General features: G+C 38.0%; 1 protein-coding gene across 1 annotated transcript in view; it reads left to right on the top strand.

The window, feature by feature from the left end:
• LOC128857455 (netrin-B-like) overlaps positions 1-18429 on the top strand; it is a 132952-nt gene extending 114523 nt beyond the window's left edge. Inside the window, exon 7 of the mRNA XM_054093211.1 lies at positions 442-18429. Coding sequence (XP_053949186.1) covers positions 442-583 — 142 coding nt within the window. The 3' untranslated portion in view covers positions 584-18429. The remainder of the gene's footprint in view (positions 1-441) is intronic.
• The last annotated feature ends 4708 nt before the right edge of the window (positions 18430-23137 follow it).

Raw genomic sequence — 23137 nt, 5'->3', positions numbered from 1 at the left:
CTTGATGCGCTTCAGCCACCGTTTTTTTTTTTTTTGCGAATGAAAGAGAAAAATCAACACTTCCCGCAAATGACGATTATTCGGCACAAAATCAGACATTTTTACAAAACTAAAAGTATATGAAACCAAAACAAAATCACTAACGTGTCGAAGCATTTTCTTTACCATATGTCTAAGCTTGGTTTGTGGCGTTTAGGTTAGAATCGACAAGCATACACTGCTGGCGGTATCTAATGACAAACAGCGGGAACTTAGTAGCGCACCTAAGATCTAAAACGATCCCAGTGGAATACCAAATATAATATAATATTTTATTGTTATTTTAATTACCGATGTTGTACCTAATAAATTATTTTATTATAATTTGAAATTTTTTTAACTTTATTCGCACAGTATACAATTTCCTATCATATTTCCCATATTTCTCGTCACTACTTTCAGATCATATCTTATACTTGGACGCGATGCGGAGGCCGCACCTGGCTATCTAGCCATCGGTCCCAGTTCGGTGGTACTCGAATGGAAGGATGAGTGGTCGTTGCGCATGAAACGCTTCCAGCGGCGAGCGCGTAAATGCAGTTGAATCGAACCGGAAACGGAATATGTCAGAACGGATTTTAATTTCATACATTTGGATAGATATCGTTTCTTGTATAAATTGTACAGTTTACTCAAATTTTTGACATTCTTCGGTATTATGCTATAAACAAGAGCACATAGAGACGGTGAGAAAGAGAGTAAGAAAAAAAGCACAACAATAACAACAAAAGAAAACAAAGTCATATTTATGCACCACAAAGCGTTGCATGCATGGCTAATAAGAAAATGCAAAGTACACACACACACAGACAGACTCACTCGCACACACACTCATACATGCATCAATAAATAAGCATTAGTAAATGGCGAAAGAGCGCAAAGTAGTTGCTGTCCAGAATTAAAGAGAGAAACAAAAAAAACAAAAATTAATTAAAGTGTGACGAAAAAATCGATTTCGTGCGAATATGACTTTAATGATTTATAAACTTGATTAAACAGCATACACACATATGCACACACGCATATGAGAGGCAAAAATATCAGTGCGCTAAATTAAAATTTTTTTTTTGTACTTTTTCATATTTTTAAGTTTGCATTTGCCATTAATCAGCAATTCGCTGTTCTTGCACAGTGCAAACATAGCATGGCATAAATGCTTATGCGCTTATGTGTGCTAAGTTATGTACATACATATGGCTGCTGCGCTGCGCAGTAGTTTAAGCAGTAGTTCATTATTGTGTGTACGGCATATGCACATTTATATGTGTGTATGTAAATAAGTGTGATGTGCATATACAAATTTGTTTGCTCATAATGAATGCTGTTCTTGTTTTTATTTTTGCTTTTATTGAATTTTTTATTATCGGTTTATTTTATTGCACTATTTTTCAAACTTTTTATTTTTAATTTGTTTTTTTAATATTTTTTGAGTAATTTGAATTTATATCACAATTCCATTTAATTGTGATTTACTTATTTGTCACCGCGCACCGCGCACTCTTATTTAATGAGTTCGTTTAATTAAGCAAATAATCTTTGTGATTGTGGGCAGTTAATTTAAAAGCGAATGCACATACATACACATATTTGTATACGTATTAGAGTGACCAGATGTGCTAGCAAATTTCTAGCCTCTTGTTAATGGAAGTACCAGCTGACAGAACTGCCAAGGCTTAACAAGCTTCAGTTCCTGTCAGGAAAAGGGAATTTGATTCAACCTTAAAAAATCACTATAGAGAAAATATTGAGGTAGCCCCGATCGTGATACCGTTACTTTCCTCTGAGCGAACTTTACAATACCAGCTGATTTTTGAGACCTCACCCTCATGCAATTGCTGATCAGTGTGACCAGATTAACATTTTCGTAACTTGACTAGGCATTTTTTTGTTTGTTCTCTAGCCTCGGAGTTTTAGTGCTTTCTTCCTGCCCTTTACTGGCCTCTTTTAATGGGGGAAACCGGTTCAGAAGGCCGAATTTTTTGAACAAGGAAGGAATAATCCGAAATTGTTTAAACTTGGAGAGTATTTTACTCATATTTTGAAGTATACTTTAAAATTCTTTCAAGCCATTTCCGGCGGAAATAGTGGCGTTAGAGCGCGTTGTCCGTGGACGATCGCCTTTCGAGTATCTTGCTGGTGGGCATTCCTGAAGTGGCAATTTTTCTCCGTAATTAACAACAATTTTGTTTTTTCGTTAACAACATGTTTCCTAAGAATATCAACCTAATTGTGATAAAATAATGTTGAAAACTCCATATAATTGAGGGGCTTGAACACAATGCAACTTTTTCATCCCATTTTTTTATCTATTTTGCTTAAAAAAATATTTTTAATAAAAATATAATCCCAGAATTCGGTTCATATGAATAAGGATTGAATTCAGAATACTCCGAAAAAATGTATAACGATTGGTCAATAACTTTTTAAGCTAGAGTGCCCATCAGTTGAAAAAAATAGTTTCGAGAAAAACGTCGTTCTAACTAACGCGCGCTACGGTGCGGAACCGAAGGGCAGTCATTTAAGTGCTCATAGAATCGGAAATAATACGTATTTCGCTTTAAAATTTTTACCACATATTCTTGAGTAGTTATACTAACAATTTATGCAATAAAGAAAAGTTGATTTTTTGATAAGCCTAACTGGATAGTTTAATAATTCACTCAGTTCTATTTAGCTTTACTTTTTCTTTTTCATATGGTCACTTTATCGTTGATGGCGATTGTTGTTGGTATTTGCGATTATTTGTGTGTGTCATTTCTTTGCTTTATTTACATTTTTTTTCCAAGTTTGCTCTTCCTCTTCTCCTCCGTGTAGTCAAATCTCACTCACGCAACTGCAGTGTTGCCAAGTTTTGGATATAAAAAAGCACTAAAATGTTCATTTAAAGAAAAAACCAATCCTTTTATTTAAAATTTATTTTATAGTATATTCCCTTAACTTAAAAAAGGCTGAAAAACACTTGTTTGCTATATTTGTGGTTATATAACAAGATCAGGCGGCCGCCGTAGCCGAATGGGTTGGTGTGTGACTACCATTTGGAATTCAGAGAGAACGTAGGTTCGAATGTCGGTGAAAGACCAAAGTGAATAAAAAGTACTTTCTAATAGCGGTCGCCCCTCGGCAGGCAATGGCAAACCTCCGAGTATATTTCTGCCATGAAAAAGCTCCTCATAAAAATCCATCTGCCCTTCGGCTTGAAACTGTAGGTCCCTCCATTTGTGGAACAACATCAAGCCGCACATCACAAATAGGAGGAGGAGCTCGGCCCAACACCCAAAAAGGGTGTACGCGCCAATTATATATAAAGGGCGATTTTTTAAGAGTTATAGGAAAGTTTTTCAAAAAAAACACACGTAAAATTCAGAAAAATGCATGCTATTTGTATTTATATCGATAGTACAGTTCATATAATTTAATGTTTGAAGATTATTTCATGCAAATGTTGACCGCGACTTCGCTTCAAATGGTCCATCCGCTTAGTCCAATTTGGGCATACTCTTTCCAATGTTTCGGCCAGTATCTCACATATAAATGCTTTAAGGTTGTCTTCCAAAGCTTTAATTCAAGGCTCACATTGTTATCGGTGTTCATGCTGGTTCTTACATAAACGAAATTTTTTACAACCTCAAAATCAAAACTGTCAACAGTGACGTGGGTGCCGGTACGCGAGTGCGCCGACTGTTTCTTTGATGACAGGAGGTACTTCGTTTTGTCCTCGTTCACCACCAGACCAATACGCTTTGCTTCTTTATCCAGTTTGGAAAAGGCAGAACTACCAACGCGTTTGTTACGGCCACTATATAGTACACCTTGTGAACACTTCGCGTATTTCATATGGGAATAGAATAGAATTCAGCGCTTCCACAAATTTTATATTGAATATCATAAAATAGAACGATTTATTTAACGTTTTTTGTAAAAACTAAAGTTCTCGTTCAGCAATTTGGTCGTACTTTTCAACACAGATTAACAAAACTCAGCTGGGCAGCGTTCACCTTCACTTTTTGCAGAACGCAGAAAATGACATGAATTCGCCTGGTGAGAAAGCAGTAATTTGAGAAAAGGAAGTATAAATCTGACAGCTCTGGCGCAGGGCGCACTGAATGCGAATGGGAAAAGCAAACACTGGTAGTTTGAATAGCTTGAATTTGTAACCAGTGGCAGCGGGTACTAAATAATTAAACAGTCACTCGTTACGCTCATTTGTCTCTATTTGCTTTGAGTGGCATACAAATGTTTAATATTGCTTCTGAATTTAAGCGCGTTTTATTCTCAGGCAGCATTTTTCCCTTTACCGACTTTAGGCGCTCAGCGCGCCATGATGGAAAAAATTGAAACCACTTCTTGCGACCAAAAACCAAGACACTTTGTCTGGGAGTGAGAAATTAGTCCAGCTCTAATCTAATCCAGTTGTCTGGCTGCGCTACATACAAATATTATCAATAAGTAAAATATGTCAAATTCAAATATTCAACCAGCCTGATAGCGTTTTTCGATTTTCGATTGTCATTTGAACATGAGACCAACAACAATAATTACCAACAACACAAAGCACCAAACAACAGTGAAGCTCAACATGCATATCACAAAAACACATTTATAACAAATAACAACAGTTGAAAGGCAAATAACCAGCGCAACATAACAATAACAACAATATTACAATATGTTAACTGTCAGCAAGCGTAGCCGTCCGAGCGCGCACACAGGCTATCCCGACATGATTTACAACATCACGGTCACGGTCAAATGGCTGGAAGCTGCATAGGAAAAACTGGAATTATATGAATATAAAGCAGAAAATGAGTTGTGCCATTGGCATGGCATGGCTTGAAATGCAACCAAATTGATGCTGAAATTTGAGAAATGGTATGCAGCAGCAAAGTGTGGCTTGCCCCAAAATTTAGTGCTCACGAGTTTAGATAATCGAAAACTGGAGTATTTGAATGCCGTCCAATGAATGTCAGTGTCTGTTGGCATGACATTTGATATAACGTTTTTTCAACATTTTTGCTTTTACAACAAAAGCCTTTTAGATTCTCTTTTCTTTTTCTTAAAATTTGTGTTGTAACATTTCCAACCATTTTTGCTGTTGCTGTTTCAAAGTGTGTGGCATGCGCGCCCACCAATCGTTTGTTGTCGTCTTAATTTACAATCTGTTTAACACATTTTGGCGTTCAATGTTTTTTCTGGTATTTTTCTATAAATGTGTATATTTTGTTGTTGTTGCTTTTTGTTGAAAAATATACAATCGAAACTGCACTTTATACAGCATTGTTGCATGCATTAATAGTGATTTGTTGCCAAGATTTTTCTGTATTTAATTCATTGTCGCTGTATTGGACTTTTGTGCTTTTCACAGTCGCTCATTCAATGTTGCCCACCCGTCCGTCCACTGGTATTTGTGGTATTTACAATGCGCCTGAATTCAATAGGCGACAATTGGTATAATTTGTTGTTAATCTCAGTAGATTTGACAATGTTGCAGCAACAAAAAAATGTGTTAGTAAAACGGCTAAAAGTGAATGGGCATTGCTCACTCATTTGAAATATGGATAATGGTGCTGTAATATTTCATTTTACATGTACACTCGTGGCCACGCAGAACTTACCAACTCCCTTTCTGCACTTTTTCTCCAGTTGCTGCGGTTCAACATACCGAATCTTTTTGAAAAGGAAGGCATCTACAAAATAAATAGAAACTATTGCTTCATACTTCACTTGTAAGAAAAGACGTTCGGTAGATGGTGGGTATTATTACAGGACACAATCCATGGGGTCAGCCACGAACACCACTGGAATTAGTGAGAACCCGATTTGCCTGTCTTGCTTGGAGGAGGTGGATAGCACTGAGCTCTTTCTCTGTAAGTGTCCTGCCTTTGCTAGAGCACGGCTACGAATTTTGAGTTCCGAGGACATGAGAAGGTGTAATATTCGTTCTCTCAAACTGGAAAAAATTTTCAGATTTGTCAAAGAATCTCTTCTACGTTTCTATTCTATCGTATCTTTTTCCTTCTATTACTTCTCTGCATTCCTCCTTCCTTAAATACAATGGGCGTTTTAGTTTAAATGTTTTCTTGGCTCGATTTGTTCATATTTAAATTTCATGCTTCACCACTGAATATTTCTCGAGCAAAAAATTATTGGTTTTTAACTAAAGGGTTTTCCAATAGCAGGTGTAATTTTGGAATGGATTGCGCTAACGGGAGATGATTAACGATTTTTTATGGCCGGAATGGGATGATATGGATCTGAACAACGTTTATTTTCAACAAGACGGCGCTACGTGCCACACAAGCAGCGAAACCATTGATTTTTTACGGGAAAAGTTTCCGGATCGTGTTTTCTCTCGAACAGGTGATCACAATTGGCCACCGAGATCTTGTGATTTAATACCTTGTGACTCTTTTCTTTGAGGCCAGGTTGGTCTACGCTAACAGCCCAGGGTCGATTGAAGACCTCAAAGATGGAATTCGTGAGGCTATCGAGGACATAGGGCATCCACTTTGCAATTCGGTTATGGAAAGTTTCATGAAAAGGATATTGCCCTGTAAGCGTGGTCGTGGAGGTCATTTGCCTGATATTATTTTCTTATTGGAAAACCTTTTATAATGATAATTTTTCTGTTATTGGCACATGCGAATTTTTATGAAGCAACCAATTTTTTTCAATATCTGAGTAACTTTTGCTTTTGTTGTCGATATAAGAAATTGACAAATATTTTAGTAAATGATTTAATATGAAGTTGAACCGCTTTTGGCAGCAGTAACTGCTTGGGCCCGGGCAAGCAATGAAACCAACGAGGTTTTCAAGAATTTCGTTAGGAATTTCCTGTTTCCATACTTTGTTAAACACTTTTTTTCAGTTCTGCCTTAGAGGTTGGTCTGTGTTAAGAAACGAAATGGCCAAAGACGACACTTTTCGTAGTCATAAACATGGATATATATCGTTGATTCAATATCGTATGAAAACTCACTGATTTAGCCCGATTACATGGGAGAAATTCATCCCAAAAGATAGCCTCAGTATGGCTATATTATTTTTCTACGACGGGAACGATTTAAGGGGTTAGGAGTAGTCAGAGGTACGAAAAAATTATGATTTTCAATAATTTTTTTCCGCTAGTCAATTGCTTGTTTTTACAAAAATAAAAACATAGCATTAATACACATCGATTTGACTTTAGCAAAATTTCAAAAAAAAAAAAAGATTAATAATTTTAAGAGTTATCGCCGTTTATGTGGAGCCCGTTTCTCCAGAAGTCCCTTGCGGTGATTATCACAAGTCCTTGGATATTCATCTAAAATCAATCAGACAAGAGAAATTAGTTGTATTAATAGATAATCTTGTGCCTGATTGACGCTTTTCTTTTTTTTCAGGAAATATTTTCCAAATTTTCGAGAAAAAAACCGACAATTAACTTTTAAAAAAAATTGAAATTAAAAAAAAAATCCTCCAATCAGGCACGAGTTTTTTGTGTAGTATAAATTTTATTGAAATCTACCAAGCGGTTTTTAAGTTACAGTGATCAGCAGTTTAAAGAACATAGTTTTGCGAAAAACGCATTTAAAGTTTTGCTATAGATCCCGGAGCGCCCGAGCGCCCTTTGTTAATTGTTGAATAACTCGAAAAGTATTTATCGGATTCACTTCAAATTTTCACACAACATTTTTAAGATATGATACTTTAAGAAAATACAAAACAAAAATCCACTTTTTTGAAAATTCTGACTACCCCTAACCCCATAATTGAATATAACTTCTTCATACTCTTGGGCGTTCATAATTCCATCTAAAAGAGTACAGGAGCCCGTGTATAGAAAGAAAATCGGGCCCAGCTCATTTGGCTTTCAGGCTGCTTAATTTAATGGTAAGGTTTGCGTGGCCACGAGTGTACGTGTATATGTATGTGTGTAAGTGCATGTGTTGGCAGTGAGTTGATAAAAAAAAAGTGGCTTAGTCATGCAAATTGGCTAGTCGGAATGCGATTTAGGGCTATTGATGAGATAATCATTTGTTAATCTGCAGCCCACAATAATTTAGTAATTTTCCTAATTAGATACTTGTTGAATTGGTCAACTGAAAGCGGTTTGATATTTGATTGACACACATAAATACTTATGCGATGCTTTAAGTGCTAAGTATCGGGTGTTTCTTTTTTTGTTTTTTTTTTTTTGTTTTTTGACTGCTTGTGAATTATCGATATCGGTAACTATGGTTTGACAGCTGAGAATGACCAACTGTGTTGATATTTCTGTTCAGTAAGGTTTGGGTACGGCGACCGCCGTAGCTGAATGGGTTAGTGCGTGACTATTATTCGGGATTCAGAGAGAAGAAAATAGGTTCGAATTTCGGTAAAAGACCAAAGTTAAGAAAAAGTTTTTTCTAATAAGAGTCACGCCTCGGAAGGCAATGGTAAACCTCTGAGTGTATTTCGGCCATGAAGAAGCTCCTTATAAAAAAAAATATCTGTCGCTCGAAGTCGGCTTGAAACTGTAGGTCCCTCCGTTTGTGGAACAACATCAAGACGCACACCACAAATGGGACGAGAAGCTAGGCCAAACACCCCAAAGGGGTGTACGTGCCAATTATTGTACATATATAAGGTTTGGTTAGTCATCAGAAATCGTTTAACGCCAGAAGACGGCTCCCAAAATGGGGGAAAAAAAAATATTAAAATCTGTTTCCGAACTTCATAGAGCAGTTGGTCCATCTTACGTGCGGTTTACATGCTATCGATTAATATATTTCCAAATGAGGAAGGAGCTGCCGTTATGGTAAGTGGCGAGTGCTGTCGAGCTATGCTGACTGAATTTTTGCCTCCAAAAATGAATCAACTAAACTTATTCTTCTATATTGCTTACTCGTTTTCGAATGTATAGCGATCATACAATATTTTATATATTTTTGCTTCTTGTTTATTATTTACAATTGCTTTAAAAATGTCTCTAGTTTTAGCTGATAACTCTGCTACATTGCGTATGCCCGCCCATTGCCTTATAACTCGTAACCCTGATAACTACTTCCGGTCAACGCATCGTTTCCCTTCAATTTATTTGGTATTTGCGTTTGTTATGTGCCCAAGGTAAGCTGTCTTGTGACGTTTTATTGTTTTTAGAAGTTCACTGTCTCGATTAACTCATCGTGAAACCTCTATGTTAAAAACTAGATCGGTTAATGGAATTTTCAAAATTCGCCTAAAAATCCAAATTTCAATGGCCTAGAGTCAGTTCATATCAGCGACTTTGAGTGCCCAACATTCCATGCCACATTAGAGCACAGACCATACATAACATTTCGCAAAACGAATTTTAAGACTCATATCGAAGTCATGGTAGCTTAAGATCTTTCTAAGCTTACAGAATGTAGATCTAGCGATTTCTCTTCCAGTTCTTATTTCAGCTGAAGTATCCCAGTTTTCATGAAGCCAGTATTCAATGCATTTCAAACTTAAAACTTTTCCTAGCTGTACGTTGTGAGCCATCAGTGTATGATTAGCGCCTGCTCCTGCGTGACTCCTGCTGATGTGCATAAATTTCGTTTTATTGATGTTAATTTCAAGCCCGTAGTTTTCGCTGTGATGAACAACTTTATTTAGTATCACTTGCAAATGATTCAAGTTATCTGCTAAAAGTGAGGTATATCGGCGTATCTTCTTCTTCTTCTTTCATAGCGTTACAACGCGGGGTGCATCAAAGCTTCTTTCAAAAGCTCCTCCAAAGCGGCCTATCTAGAGCTGTTGCTTCGGAGTTTCGTATTCCCAACTTCTTAAGATCGTGTTCCACTGCGCCTATCCACCGGTTCCTCGGTCTGCCTTTGGCCTTCACGCCCATTAGCTCACCAGTCAAGGCTTTCTTCACGGTACAGTCAACAGGCATACGGATCACATGACCTAGCCATCTTATGCGCTGCGCTTTAACAAAACGTACAGCTATCTCGTTCTAAGTTAGGTCGTTCAGTTCAGAGTTCAATCTGGTGCTGTAGGTACCAAAAATGGTTTTGTTGGGCCAAAAATCTTCCTTTCCATGCTAGCCATCTGCGCGCAGTCATCAACCTTAAGAGTCTATACCTCACAAACATACGTTAGATTGGTCGAATACGGGTCTTGTACATTGTTAACTTTGTAGCTTTAGACAAGTTAAGGTGGGCGCAATACGCTTTGTTGGCGGCGTTGAGGCGATCCCTTACTGCAAAAGTTGAATCACTGCAACATGCGTACATAATTCCTAGGTACTTAAGTGCTGCACTGTTTCAAAAGTATAGGTTCCACACATGGCAATTTTGCACCTGTGCACGCCGCCTCGATATCAACAGATATTTGGTTTTGCCTTCGTTTACAAAAAGGCCGATACTGTTCGGAATTTTGTTAATTTTTAAGGAATAGCGATGCCATCGGCGTAAGCACATAGAAAAATGAACCGAAATCATCGTTGAAATTCATAGAATCGGAGTCGAATATCTTCAAAACATCGATTTATCGCATTTTAACTAATCATTTGGGCTTACGAAAGGTCTGTGCACGATTCATTCCGCACAAGTTAACAGAGGGCCAAAAATTGCTCAGAATTCAAGAGGCGAGAAAAGACGAAAGCTTTCTTTACAACATTGTAACAGATGACAAAACGTGTTGTTTCCAATATGACCCTGAAACTAAGCGGTCAAAGTGCCGAATTGAAAGCCCCAGACGAGCCACCACCCAAAAAATCGCGTTCGGAGAAGTAAAACATCAAGTCAATGCTCATTTGTTTTTACGGTTCCAAGGGAATGGAGTTCATGCCAACGGGCCGCACCGTCAATACAATTTTCTATATTGGCACTTTTAAGCGTTTCCTACATCGCATTCGTCGAATTCGCCCCAAATACCGCGAAGGAGGATACTGGCGCTTATTGTATGATAATGCACCATCTCATCGATCCGCTCTTGTGACTGACTTTTTGACTAGAAATCGTATTTCATCAATCACTCACCGTAATCGCCTGATATGGCTCCCTGTGACTTCTACCAATTCGGAAACTTGCATTTGACTATGAAAGGAAAACGTTTTGCTTTCGTAGAGGCAGTCTAAAAGGCTTGTACCGATATCCTAAAGGACATTTCGGGCAATGACCTGAAACACTCTTTCGAAAAACTTTTAGATCGCGCAAAACAATGTGTCGAGGCCAGAATGAATAAATAAACTCGAAATTCTCAGAACAAAGCTGCTGTCGTTTCTATTTTAGCTCAGTCTTGATTATTTTGGACCTCACCTTGCGTGTATTTGGGTTGTTTTTGTTATCAAAGTACCACCTTTCCTTACGACAAAGTGCAGCATCAAATTGAATATTACTGCTGATGGGGCATAACCTTTCATTTCACACCTGTTTCAATAGAGAACGACTCTGTGAGCTTTCCTTGAATGATCACTTTTGCTTGTGTATTTGTGAGCGTATCTAATGTTGTTTACAACCACTCTATTAAATGCCGCCTTCATTTGAATCCAAAGAGCTTCTTGTAAGATTTTCTTGGCATAGTTGTTGATAAGAAGAGGGGATAATGTGTGTCCTTGCCTAGCGCCTTTAGGAATAGGGATTTCATGTGATTTTTCATTGTCAACATGAATTACTTCAGTCTGGTTCCAATAAAGGTTTCTTAAACATCAACTAAGAATCGACGACATTTGGTTCCAACAAGGCGGCGCAACTTGCCATACAGCGCGCTTACATCTGATCAAACGAAATCTTTTTGTGAGCATTAAAGGCAGCCAAAAGGCTTGCGATACCGGCATGCTGAGGTATATCCTGTCCAGCGATCTAAATGACCAGTTGTAGTGTTCGAGAGGTGAGAATACTTTGAATAAAGTAAATCATAAATCTTACTCTTTTTTTTAAGTTCTTTTTACCTCAGAGCACAACTTCTTCTCGTATACTTAGATTCTGCTTTCTTTCCATTACTAACTTTTATATGCAAATATTTTAATTCCATTGCAGACACCAAAAATATATGCATAGGTTCAGCTAACATTTTACATGCAAATGTGTCTACTTTCGAACAGAAAACATTTGTCCAGCTCAAACATGAATATGCATATTTGTAATAGCAGCTTTGAGACACCAGCAGTTTTGCCATTGCTACCATAAACAGATCGACACACTGCAGGAAAAATGCATATGTATGTATGTATGCATTTGTGTGTATGTCGACAGAGTCCACATGCCAACTAAATACCACTCAGTGACACTGCAACAATTGCAAATTTCATTTTAATCACAAACGCATGCTTTTAATCAAACAACAAAAAACATTTATGTACGTACAAGCAAGCAAAAAAAGACACAAAACAGTAATGAAAGGCATTGTAAAAAATGCAAATGAATAAAATTAAAAATGCATTAAGTTTATTTTTTGTTACGAATATTTCCTGTCTACTCGCGATTGTTGTTGGCGCTTGAACTGCCACATTTCGTGCACTCGCATTTGTTCCACCTGTCAGCAACATATGACTTACACACACACACATACATACATGCACATACTACGTATAGTGTGTCACACAAGAGCGTAGTTACTGTTACACTGTTAAAAAAGAAAATATTTATATAGAAAACTTACAAAAAACTTAATTAATTACTAAACTCCAGCAGCTTCGATTATTGACTGGCCTATAGGTTCAGCGTGGTTGCCGTAGCCGAGTGTCTTGATGCGTGACTACCATTCGGCAAACGTAGGCTCGAATTTCCGTGAAACTGCAAAATGAAGAAGAAGTTTTTCCTAAAAGCGGCCGCCCCTCGGCAGGCAATTTCAAACCTCCGATTGTATTTCTGTCATGAAAAATCTCCTCATAAAAAGTATTTGCCGTTCGAAGTCGGTTTAAAACTGTAGGTCCCTCCATTTGCGGAAATACATCAAGACGCACGCCCACAAATAGGAGGAGGAGCTCGATCAAACTCCTAACTGAGCGTCAGTGCACTTGACAGCGTTAGTTTACCAAAGCAGGTTTTTGTAAAGGATGGTTAAGTTTCAAGGCCCGGTGTTGATTTTGAATAACATACAATTTGTTTAAGAAATTATTGATACTTCTCTTTATTATGATAATATTGGTACGGCTCAATTACGTATGAAACAAAATATCCGCCAAATGGCCGCCGCGGTCTCGGCGGCATACCTCCATCCGATAGTCCAAATTTTCGATGACGCTGAGGCATAATTGAGGTTCTATGCTGTTAATGTGCCGAATTATCTCATCCTTTAGCTCTTGAACTGTTGCTGGCTTATCGACGTACACCTTTTCTTTCAAATAACCCCAAAGAAAGAAGTGCAACGGTGTCGAATCACATGATCTTGGCGGCCAATTGACATCGCCGCGACGTGAGATTTTTCGACCATCAAATTTTGCGCGCAAAAGAGCCATTGTTTCGTTCGCTGTGTGACAAGTGGCACCGTCCTGTTGAAACCACATATCGTTCACATCCATATCTTCCAATTCGGGACATAAAAAGTTCGTTATCATCTCACGATAGCGAACACTATTCACAATAACTGCCTGACCGGCCTCATTTTGGAAAAAACACGGCCCAATGATGCCGCCGGCCTATAAACCGCACCAAACAGTCACTCTTTGTAGGTGCATTGGTTTTTCGGCAATCACTCTTGGATTATCATTCGCCCAAATGTAGCAATTCTGCTTGTTGACGAATCCACTGAGGTTTAAATGTGCCTCATCACTGGAGATGATTTCCTTCGAAAATTGGTCATCCACTGTTGCCATCTCCTGCTACCATTCTATGAGTTGCTTGATTGTATATCTTTCCATGATTCAAATTGAGTTAGTCTGAAATTGAAAAATGTCAAATGAAATGCAGAAGAAAACTTGACGTTTAGGTGTGGTTCACATTCAATATCGGTCCTTGAAATTTAACCGCCCTTTATTAGGTTAAACTCCTATCTATCCAGAATCGATCCCGCCATAGTCAACGTACGTCCGGCATGTAAAGGCACTGTTCAAACTAGCCACCTAACACCACTCTCCCTTTGGACCCAATCTGTCGAAACAGCATGTTTCCTGAACCCACCGTTAGCTTAGATAGACGTTAACGACCGGTGGCTACAATGTACCAGGAGGGCTTAGTGAACTGGTACCATAGAAACAACAACATGGACTAACCCATTGATGGCAACTTTTCTTAAGATTTATGGCGCATTTGCGAGGTATTTCGAGGATTTGTAGTGAACTGTACGAGGTTGATTGAAAAATTCGAGCAAAGTGAGAGAGTTGGCGCTACTGACGTGTTTTTTATATTTTTTAAAACCACAAAACAAAAATAACAATAAGGCTTTCATACTTTAATTACAATAAAAAAATAAAAACAATCCCGGGACTAATGCCGAACTTTCGGGACTACGGGAATGGCATCCGTAGTATACATACATATATGCTTCAAATACCGTTTCAAAACGGTGGTACGTTTCAAAAGGTTACCACGTTGCCAAGGGACCTGTTGCTGGAAAACTATCGAAATTAGGTAAATACAGTAAACCAAATTACCCAATTTTTTGCGAAGTGCTTTCACTTGCACCTTTAATTTAGTGGCAGATATTAGGGTATTGGGGCGCTAACACGAAACAAATACAAAAACGGATCCATGATGTAGAGTCTGAGCCTACTAAGTAACTTTGCTAAACTTACGAATTTTTACTAAATTCTGGCGAATAGTTGATTTGTTAACAATGCCTGAAGCTCAATAATTCCCTCAGCATGAAAAAAAGTAATTCCAATAAAGTGGCCAGCCTGCTATCAGCAATTTTGTCAACGATCTTCTGTAACACACTGTTTACTTCTATGTGCAGTAGCAGATTTATGTACTTCATATAATAGCAGAGCAACCATACATACATGTATGTGTGTGTGTGTGTGTGTGTATTTGTGACAAATTTATAGTATATTTATTAATGTTTCTCGAAAAACTTGCAAAAAAAAGGAAATAAACAATACCTGCAACATGAAAAATCGTGTTACTCATCAGTTGCATGTCTGCACTGAACGCGATTTATATTCGATTTATTATCGTTGACTATACTGCCTGTATTTGTGGTTAATGCGGCTGCCCCTTGAAAATGCAATTTGTATTTTTTAAATAAAAGTATTTCTATATGTTTGTGTGCAGGCTGTTGGGAACCGCTTAAATGAAATTAATAACTTTAACTGACAGCAGACACTGGCGCAGCTAACAGATCAAATATTTACATAAATCTCGCTTGCCTGCTTATTATTCAGTGTCACGTTGGAGATTTTTCTCTTGAATCAATTTCAACTGATTTCCTGTTACTTAAACTGATTTTTTCCTTCATGGAATTGGCATATGTCGCATTCTTTTTTAAACGATTTCGAAGGAAAAAAGCTTTTTAGTTAGTTTATAATTTTGCATAAGATTTAATTTTGTTCAATGAGAAATATTATGATTTAATAGAATTCATTAAGTTCCCTTACCAAACGCATTGTTTGCTATTATTTGCACAATATTTCATAGCTAAGTGAGTTGATTTTTTTGGCAACTTCAGCTCAGTTCCCAATGAAGCCACGCTTGAAAAAAGTAAAAACCTTCACCTTCAAATATTAGGTTGGGGAATAAGTTCTTAGCGTTTTTAGCGAAGGCTTTTATTTGAGCAAAAAACAATAATTATATCAATACGTTAATCAATTATATATTCGGGAGGTTTTTCCACCTCTCAACCAATTTGTTGATGCCGTTCCGCCAGAAATCGCCTGGTCTGCTGCCAAAGAAGTTGTAGAGCCAGTTCTTAAGAATCTCTTTATGATCGAAGGTAACATCCTTTCATCCATCCAAGAGACGGCCGCCGTAGCCGAATGGGTTGGTGCGTGACTCCCATTCGGAATTCACAGAAAGAACGTAGATTCGAATCTCGGTGAAACAGCAAAATGAAGAAAACGTTTTTTTCTATTAGCGGTCGCCCCTCGGCAGGCAATGGCAAGCCTTCGAGTGTATTTCTGCCATGAAAAAGCTCCTCATAAAAATATCTGCCGTTCGGAGTCGGCTTTAAACTATAGGTCCCTCCATTTCCTTCATATGGTTCGACAGGGAGCGGATGGTAATCGGTCGGTGCAAAGTTTAGAGTATACGATGAATGCTGAAGGACCTCCCACTCGAGCTTTTGGAGTGCGGCTTTGACGACTTGTGCAACAAGGTGCCTGACATTGTCGTGAAGGTGTATAGTTTGACCATATCGATCAGGTTTCTCCAGCCGAATAGCCTCATTCACGCGGTGTAGCTACGCAACGTACAGCTCCTCGTACACCGCGGCATTCTTTTCGACTATTTTCCAGTGCATCATGCCCTCCCAGTCTCATCAAACACATATCATGACCTTCTTTGGATGCAGATCCGGCTTGACTCTCGGCTTTTGCGTATCTCCTGGAGCTACCTACTCCTTTCTTTGCTTCATATTGATGTACGAGTATAGGCACCATTTCTCATCTTCGTAACGATTCGGTACAAAAAGCCGCTGTTTATGAGCGTGTGTTGCTCAATGGCGGGCGAGATGCTGAGAAGCAATTTGAAGGCGACTTTCTTTCTTTTCTTCATTCACCTTCTGAGGCACCCAGTCCCCTAGGCTCGCAATTTTTTGATAAATCCCGTTGAATGAAGGTGATTAAGAATCGTTTTATGATGACACTTCATTCCGCATTCATTTCCGCCAATTTACGACTGGTTTGGCAACCGCTCTCTGTTCCCCTTCAAAAGTGATTTGAGGCGTTCTTCATCGAATTCAGAAGGTATTCCGTTGCGGGACGTGTCATTGACGTCAAAGTCGCCAATTTTGAACTTTGCAAACCATTTCCGTGCTGTAGACTCACCTATGTATAACACTTTCCCCATACAAGTCGCAAATGTTCCGGGCTGTTTTGGCAGCTTTTTGATCTCGATGAGAAGCAAAGAAGAACAGGTGTCGAAAATATTGATGTTTGCCTATTGGGTATTCCATTTCTAAGCCTCAAAACTAATAAGAAATTAAAGAACTCAGAAATCCGATTACCATAGTTTTGTAGAGCAGAAAGAGTTCTATCGAATGAATACTTACCCTTTGCCAAACAGCTAACAAATCGTTGTAAATAAGAGAAAATATAGAAGCACTATAAACTTATTCTCCAACCTAATAGCTCGCGAGTGACTAATTAAATATTATTCTATTAAAAATTATACAAATATCTGGCCCGCATACTGCTGTTAGGTGTTTGGTCGTGCTCCTCCTCCGATTTGTGATGTGCGTCTTGATGTTGTTCCACAAATGGAGGGATCTACAGTTTTAAGCCAACTCCGAACGGCAGATATTTTTATGAGGAGCTTTTTCATGGTAGGAATACACTCGGAGATTTGCCATTGCCTGCCGATGCGACCGCTACTAGTGCGGTGGCTGACTTATCTACATATTAACTGGTATATGACATAGACTGACACTGATATTGCATAGACGGGCAACTTTTGTTGCATAGGCTGACAACTGCTGTCGCACGGGCTGGCAATTAATGTTGCTATCATTGAAAAGAGACAGAGGACGAACTACTTCAGCTGCTAAGCTAACTGGTAGTAAGGAAGCTCAGAACCACTAGTAGGTTTCACTGCAGGTAATAAGCGCATCGCTTTTTTTTTATAATTGACGCGTACACCCGTTTTGGGTGTTTGGCTGAGCTCCTCCTCTACCAAGATTCGAACCTACGTTCTCTCTGTGAATTCCGAATGGTAGTCACGCACCAACCCAATCGGCTACGGCGGCCGCAACGCTATCAACAGATATTAATGGTGAATAAAGTTGAGAACGTCAAACTATTTCACAGTTAGACAACATTTTCGAAAAATACTTTCAACTACGGCAAAAGAAGAACGTAGAAAAAATGATCTCGCCAGTAGCAAAGTATTGCTTTACTATGTAGCTTGCATTTATTATTAAAATTTCTTTCAAATTTGCATTAAAATTTAAATATTTGCTCATTAATAATACTTAATAACCAAAAAAATGCAAAAGCCACGTCCATTATTTATCAGCACTTTGTAAGCCGCAACATGCAACACGCAAATATCTAATGGCTGTAATGGTCAGCCGCTTTTTTCCTACCTACTTTTTATATGCGCTCTGCATACAGATTAAAGCGCCGACTTTGCAACTTTGCCAACCAAAAATGAAAACAACGATTTAATTGCAAAGAGTTGGCAAAAAAACTGCAATACAAAACAAAAAAAGAAAGCTAAAATGCAAAATTAATTTCATGCAAATGAGGAGTGGTACTTAATTTATAGCTTTTGTATTATCATTTACAGCTGATTTTAGTATTCAGCTTTTGCACAAATTTTAGTTATTTTCATATTTTACATTTTTTCTATAATCTGTTTTTTTTTTGTATTTGTGTTTTTTTTTTTGGTATTTGTGTGAGTGTGACATTAAACAATTTTGTGTAGAGTTTTTGCATTTCTAATTAGTCGCGGTTAATTCCAAATGAGTTGTTTGCTTTCTATGTACTACTGTAGTGATTGAGTTTATAAATTAGTGGTGAAACGAAAAGTTACAAAAAATACACAATATATAAAAAATAATAAAAACACTAACTAATAACTAACAGGCGAACGAGCGTTAGAATATCGAAGATAGCAACATATGCGTGGAGGCGCAAAAAAACAAAAAAACACAAACAAAATAACCAACAAGCGAAACAACAAATCCATCACTGACATATTAACTTCCGTTTCCGTTAAAAAAAAACTAATTCGAATATGTTATGTAATATTTATAAAAAAATATAATTTTTAATTAATTGAAATTAACTAAAACAGAGAGAGGTTCGAGGGTATAGGAAGCGTAGGAATATGAAGAGAGTATCTAAGGTAACTAGTTGAATTGCGGCAGCACTGGCGAGAGCGAAAAGTTGGGATTATAAAGAAATTCACTGTTTTCATGGAAACTTGTTTTTTTTTATAATTCTCGCTATGGAAGGATTCGTACAACTGCTTATAAGTGATATTTATTAATTTAATTAATATTTAAATTAAACTTAGTATTTGAGTTGTAACATTTTTTGCCATTTTGTAATTTAAAATAAATTAATGTTTAAGTGAAAAAATCAAATATTATTATATAAATACATATATACATATAATAGTTTTAAGTTGAAGTTTTAGCAGAGCGAAGATGCAGATTACTTAAACTTACAAGCACTAACACAAGCATACACATACACACCCACAAAATGTGTAATTATAAGAATTAAAAAACAAAAAAGATGCTTTGAAATGCTGCAGCAATTTATTAAAAACCGCCCAGCAAGCACCAGGCACCGATACACAAGGTGGCACAAGATTATTTTGGTTTTTGTACAACTTTTTTCTATTACAAAAAAAAAAATTACAGGGTGCGCCATCTTGAGCTTCGGTATGGAAATATTGAATAACTTTGCTATCCATTGTCAGAAGGACTTGAGAAAAAATAATTTGGAAACGTCAATTCAGTACAATTTTAACGATGAATAACTTTACACCTAAAGAACGCGCGGAAATTGTGACCATGTATTTGGAAAATGGTCGTTCAATCGTGCTTGCTCAACGTGCATACCGTCGAAAATACCGCGGTCGTAAAGTGCCTTCTGATAACACCACACGCAATCTGACTAAAAATTTTGAAGAATCGGGGTCTGTAGCAAATCATCAACGTGTTTCAGTTCGTAAAAGACATCATCATCATCATTAGCATTACAGTCTTGTGCAGACCATTGCTTCCACAACTACGGTTCTCCACTCCGATCGATTCTCTACTACTCCTTTCCAGTTTGTGATACCCATTTTCTGCAGGTCGGCTGTGACCTCATCTACCCAGCGTTTGTTTGGTCTCCCTCGACATCTCCGTCCAATTGGTTGTCTATGGAACGCTATATTGGCAGCTCTCCATTTGGGAATTCGGTACATGTGCCCCAGCCATCTGATTCGTTGACTTTTTATAAAGCGTATTGCGTTTCCATTACGTATCAATGTGTCTAGCTCATGATTGTATCTTATCCGATACGTTCCGTCATCTCGCCGGGAAGGACCATATATTGTTCGCAGTAGCTTTCTTTCAAACCTTAGTATTTGGTCCATGTCTTTTGTTTTAAGTACCCATACCTCACTGCTGTATGTTAGTATGGGTCTTATAAGCGCTTTATACATTGCTATCTTTTGATCTCTTGATAGCAATCGGGACTTGAATAATTTTATGTGAGCAAAGAATGCTTTATTTGCCGCACTTACTCGGTCATTTATTGCCACGGAAGTGTCAGAATTACTGCTGATGAAAAAACCTAAGTATTTAAATTTGTCGACCTTCTGTATGCATTCACCATCTATTTCAATGTGTGCATCTTCACTCGGTTTCTTTGCGAAGTGCATATATTTCGTTTTATCTATGTTTACCCGTAGACCCACTTCTAAAGCTGTGTTTTTCAATCGCATATAAATTTTCTTAAGCTCATGTTCATTCTGTGCAATCACGACAATGTCATCGGCATAAGCTAACACTTGCGAGCTGCAATTAAAAATCGAATTGCCACATTTCAGTTTGCATACTACCTCATGTAGTAATAAATTAAAAATTGTCGCTGATAGTGAATCGCCTTGTTTTACACCTGATGAAATGCTGAATTCGTTGGTAACATCTCCATTTATCATAACCTTGGCATTAGTGTTTGATAGTGTCATCTGAATTAGTTTTATAATTTTTACCGGTATACCTTGTTTAAGCATTATGTCGTTCAGACAGTTTCTATTGATGCTGTCGAAAGCTTGCTTAAAATCAATGAACAGACAGTGCAGATTTAGTTCGAACTCTCTGTGTTTCTCAAGAATTTGCATTAGTGTGAAACATTGGTCTGTTGTGGATCTACCCTGGCGAAAACCGCACTGGTAGTCATCCAAAATTTCCTCAGCATATACGCTCAACCTTTTGTTGAGTATATTTGTAAAGACTTTATAACCAGTGTTGAGGAGAGATATGCCTCGATAATTATTACAATTTGTTTTGTCGCCTTTTTTATGTAATGGTACTATAAGGCTATTGTTCCATTCTTCCGGTAGATGTTCGGTTTCCCAAATTTTGCGTATCAGTTCTGTTATCATGTTATTGAGTACTTCACCGCCGTATTTTAGAAGTTCTGCATTTATTTGGTCACTTCCGCTGCTTTTATTATTTTTTAACTTTTTCAGACTTTCTACCACTTCGTTACGACCCGGTGCTTCTATGAAGTTTTCTGCTGTAAAGTATGTCTCATCTATACAGTGTGGACCGTAGTCTGTTGCATGTTCTATATTCAGAAGATCACTAAAGTATTCTTGCCATCTATTCAAAATTTTTTCTCTTTCTGTTATTATTTCACCTTCCTTGTTTTTGCACAAATTTGTTCGTGGCTGATATGTCTTTGTTTGGCTTCTAATTGCGCTGTACATATTTCTTACATTTCCTTGACTGAAATCATTCTCGATACGCTGAACTTTGCTGTTGATGTCCTGTTTTTTCCTTTGTTTTATAATTTTCTTTGCGGCTTGCCTTTTTTCGTTATATTCAAGTAGGTTTTGTCTTGTTCGTTTGTTTAAATATTTTCTTCGCGCTTCGTTTTTTGTTTCAATAGCTGCTTTACACTCTACATCGAACCACTCATTTGTGGTGCATCTTTTTGCGCCTATTTTCTCTTTAGCTGCTCCAATAACCGCATTTTTTACTTTAGCCCAGATTGTTTCTGCTGAGTCTTCCTTTGTTACGATTAGATTACTCTTTATGATTTCTTGGTATGCACGACGCTCTTTCTCATCCGCTGAAATTCGCTCAGTACTCCATTTTACTTTCTTGAACCTGCGATCGTTGCCTATATTTGAAATTTTTTGCCTTATCCTGGCAATCACCATGTAGTGGTCAGAGTCACAGTTTGCGCCTCTAAACGATCTGACGTCAATGACCGAGGTTGCGTGTCTTTTATCCATCAATACATGATCTATCTGGTTCGATCTTCTCCTTCCGGGCATTTCCCAGGTTTGCTTATGAATTTTCTTGTGTGGAAAAGAAACGCTGCTTATCCACAGCCCGCTGCTTAGACAAAAATTTATTAGTCGTGCACCATTATCGTTCGATTCGTCGTGTAGAGAGTGCTTTCCCCCAACGCCTTTGCTAATATTGGTGTTTCCCACCTTTGCATTTAAATCTCCGAGGAGCATTTTTATGTCATATTTACATGATTTTGACATCACATATTCCAGTTCTGCATAGAAGGAGTCTTTTGCAAAATCGTCTGCGACATCGGTAGGCGCATACGCGGCTACAACTGTTATGTTCTGAAATCTTCCTTTGAGTCTCATGAGGCAGAGTCTTTCACTAATTGGCTCGAAAGCCATTATACTTTCTCTAAGTTGTTTGTCAATGTAAAAGCCCACACCTAGCTGTCCTCGTTTGTTTGGACCACTGAAGAAAATTGAATAGGCTTTCTTTCTTATCTCACCATGATCCGCAAAGCGTATCTCTTGTAGAGCTGCTAAGTCAATATTATATTTCATACACTCATCCGCTATTTCGGACATCTTGCCGGCTTGTAGCATTGTTCGTATATTCCAAGTAGCAAAACGTAAATCATAGTCCTTAATTCGTTGCTTGGGTCGGTATCTTTTGATTGTATCAGTTATCCGAGGCTGTTGTTGTGGATTCGCGACAATAAATACTGGTATAAGGTTGTCAGCCTTAGGACCAGTCCCCTCTAGGAGAGCCAGATCACCCACTTCCTTTGTTCCCTTTCCTTCCACTGGGGTTTCCCACTTTGTGAGGTACCCAGTCTCTGGTTAGGGTTAACAGTTTCACCGCTCGAAGGATTCAAGTTGGGAGATTGACAGTAAGAGGTGATATACATCATATCTCAAGATCAGTATTCCAGTTGCACATTACTGCCCTTTGCGAAACCCGTTCGTAAAAGACGCTCCAATGAAATTGTTGAAACTGTCAAGCAGAGTGTTTTGAAAAGCCCAAATCTGTCATATCGTCACCCAGCAGCTAAACATAAAAGGAACCACTCTTCGAAGGATTTTAAAAGAGGATCTTCACATGTTTC

This window comes from Anastrepha ludens, chromosome 3, assembly GCF_028408465.1.
Source record: "Anastrepha ludens isolate Willacy chromosome 3, idAnaLude1.1, whole genome shotgun sequence".
Classification (NCBI taxonomy): Eukaryota; Metazoa; Arthropoda; class Insecta; order Diptera; family Tephritidae; genus Anastrepha; species Anastrepha ludens.
This window is presented reverse-complemented; position numbering and strand designations above follow the sequence as displayed.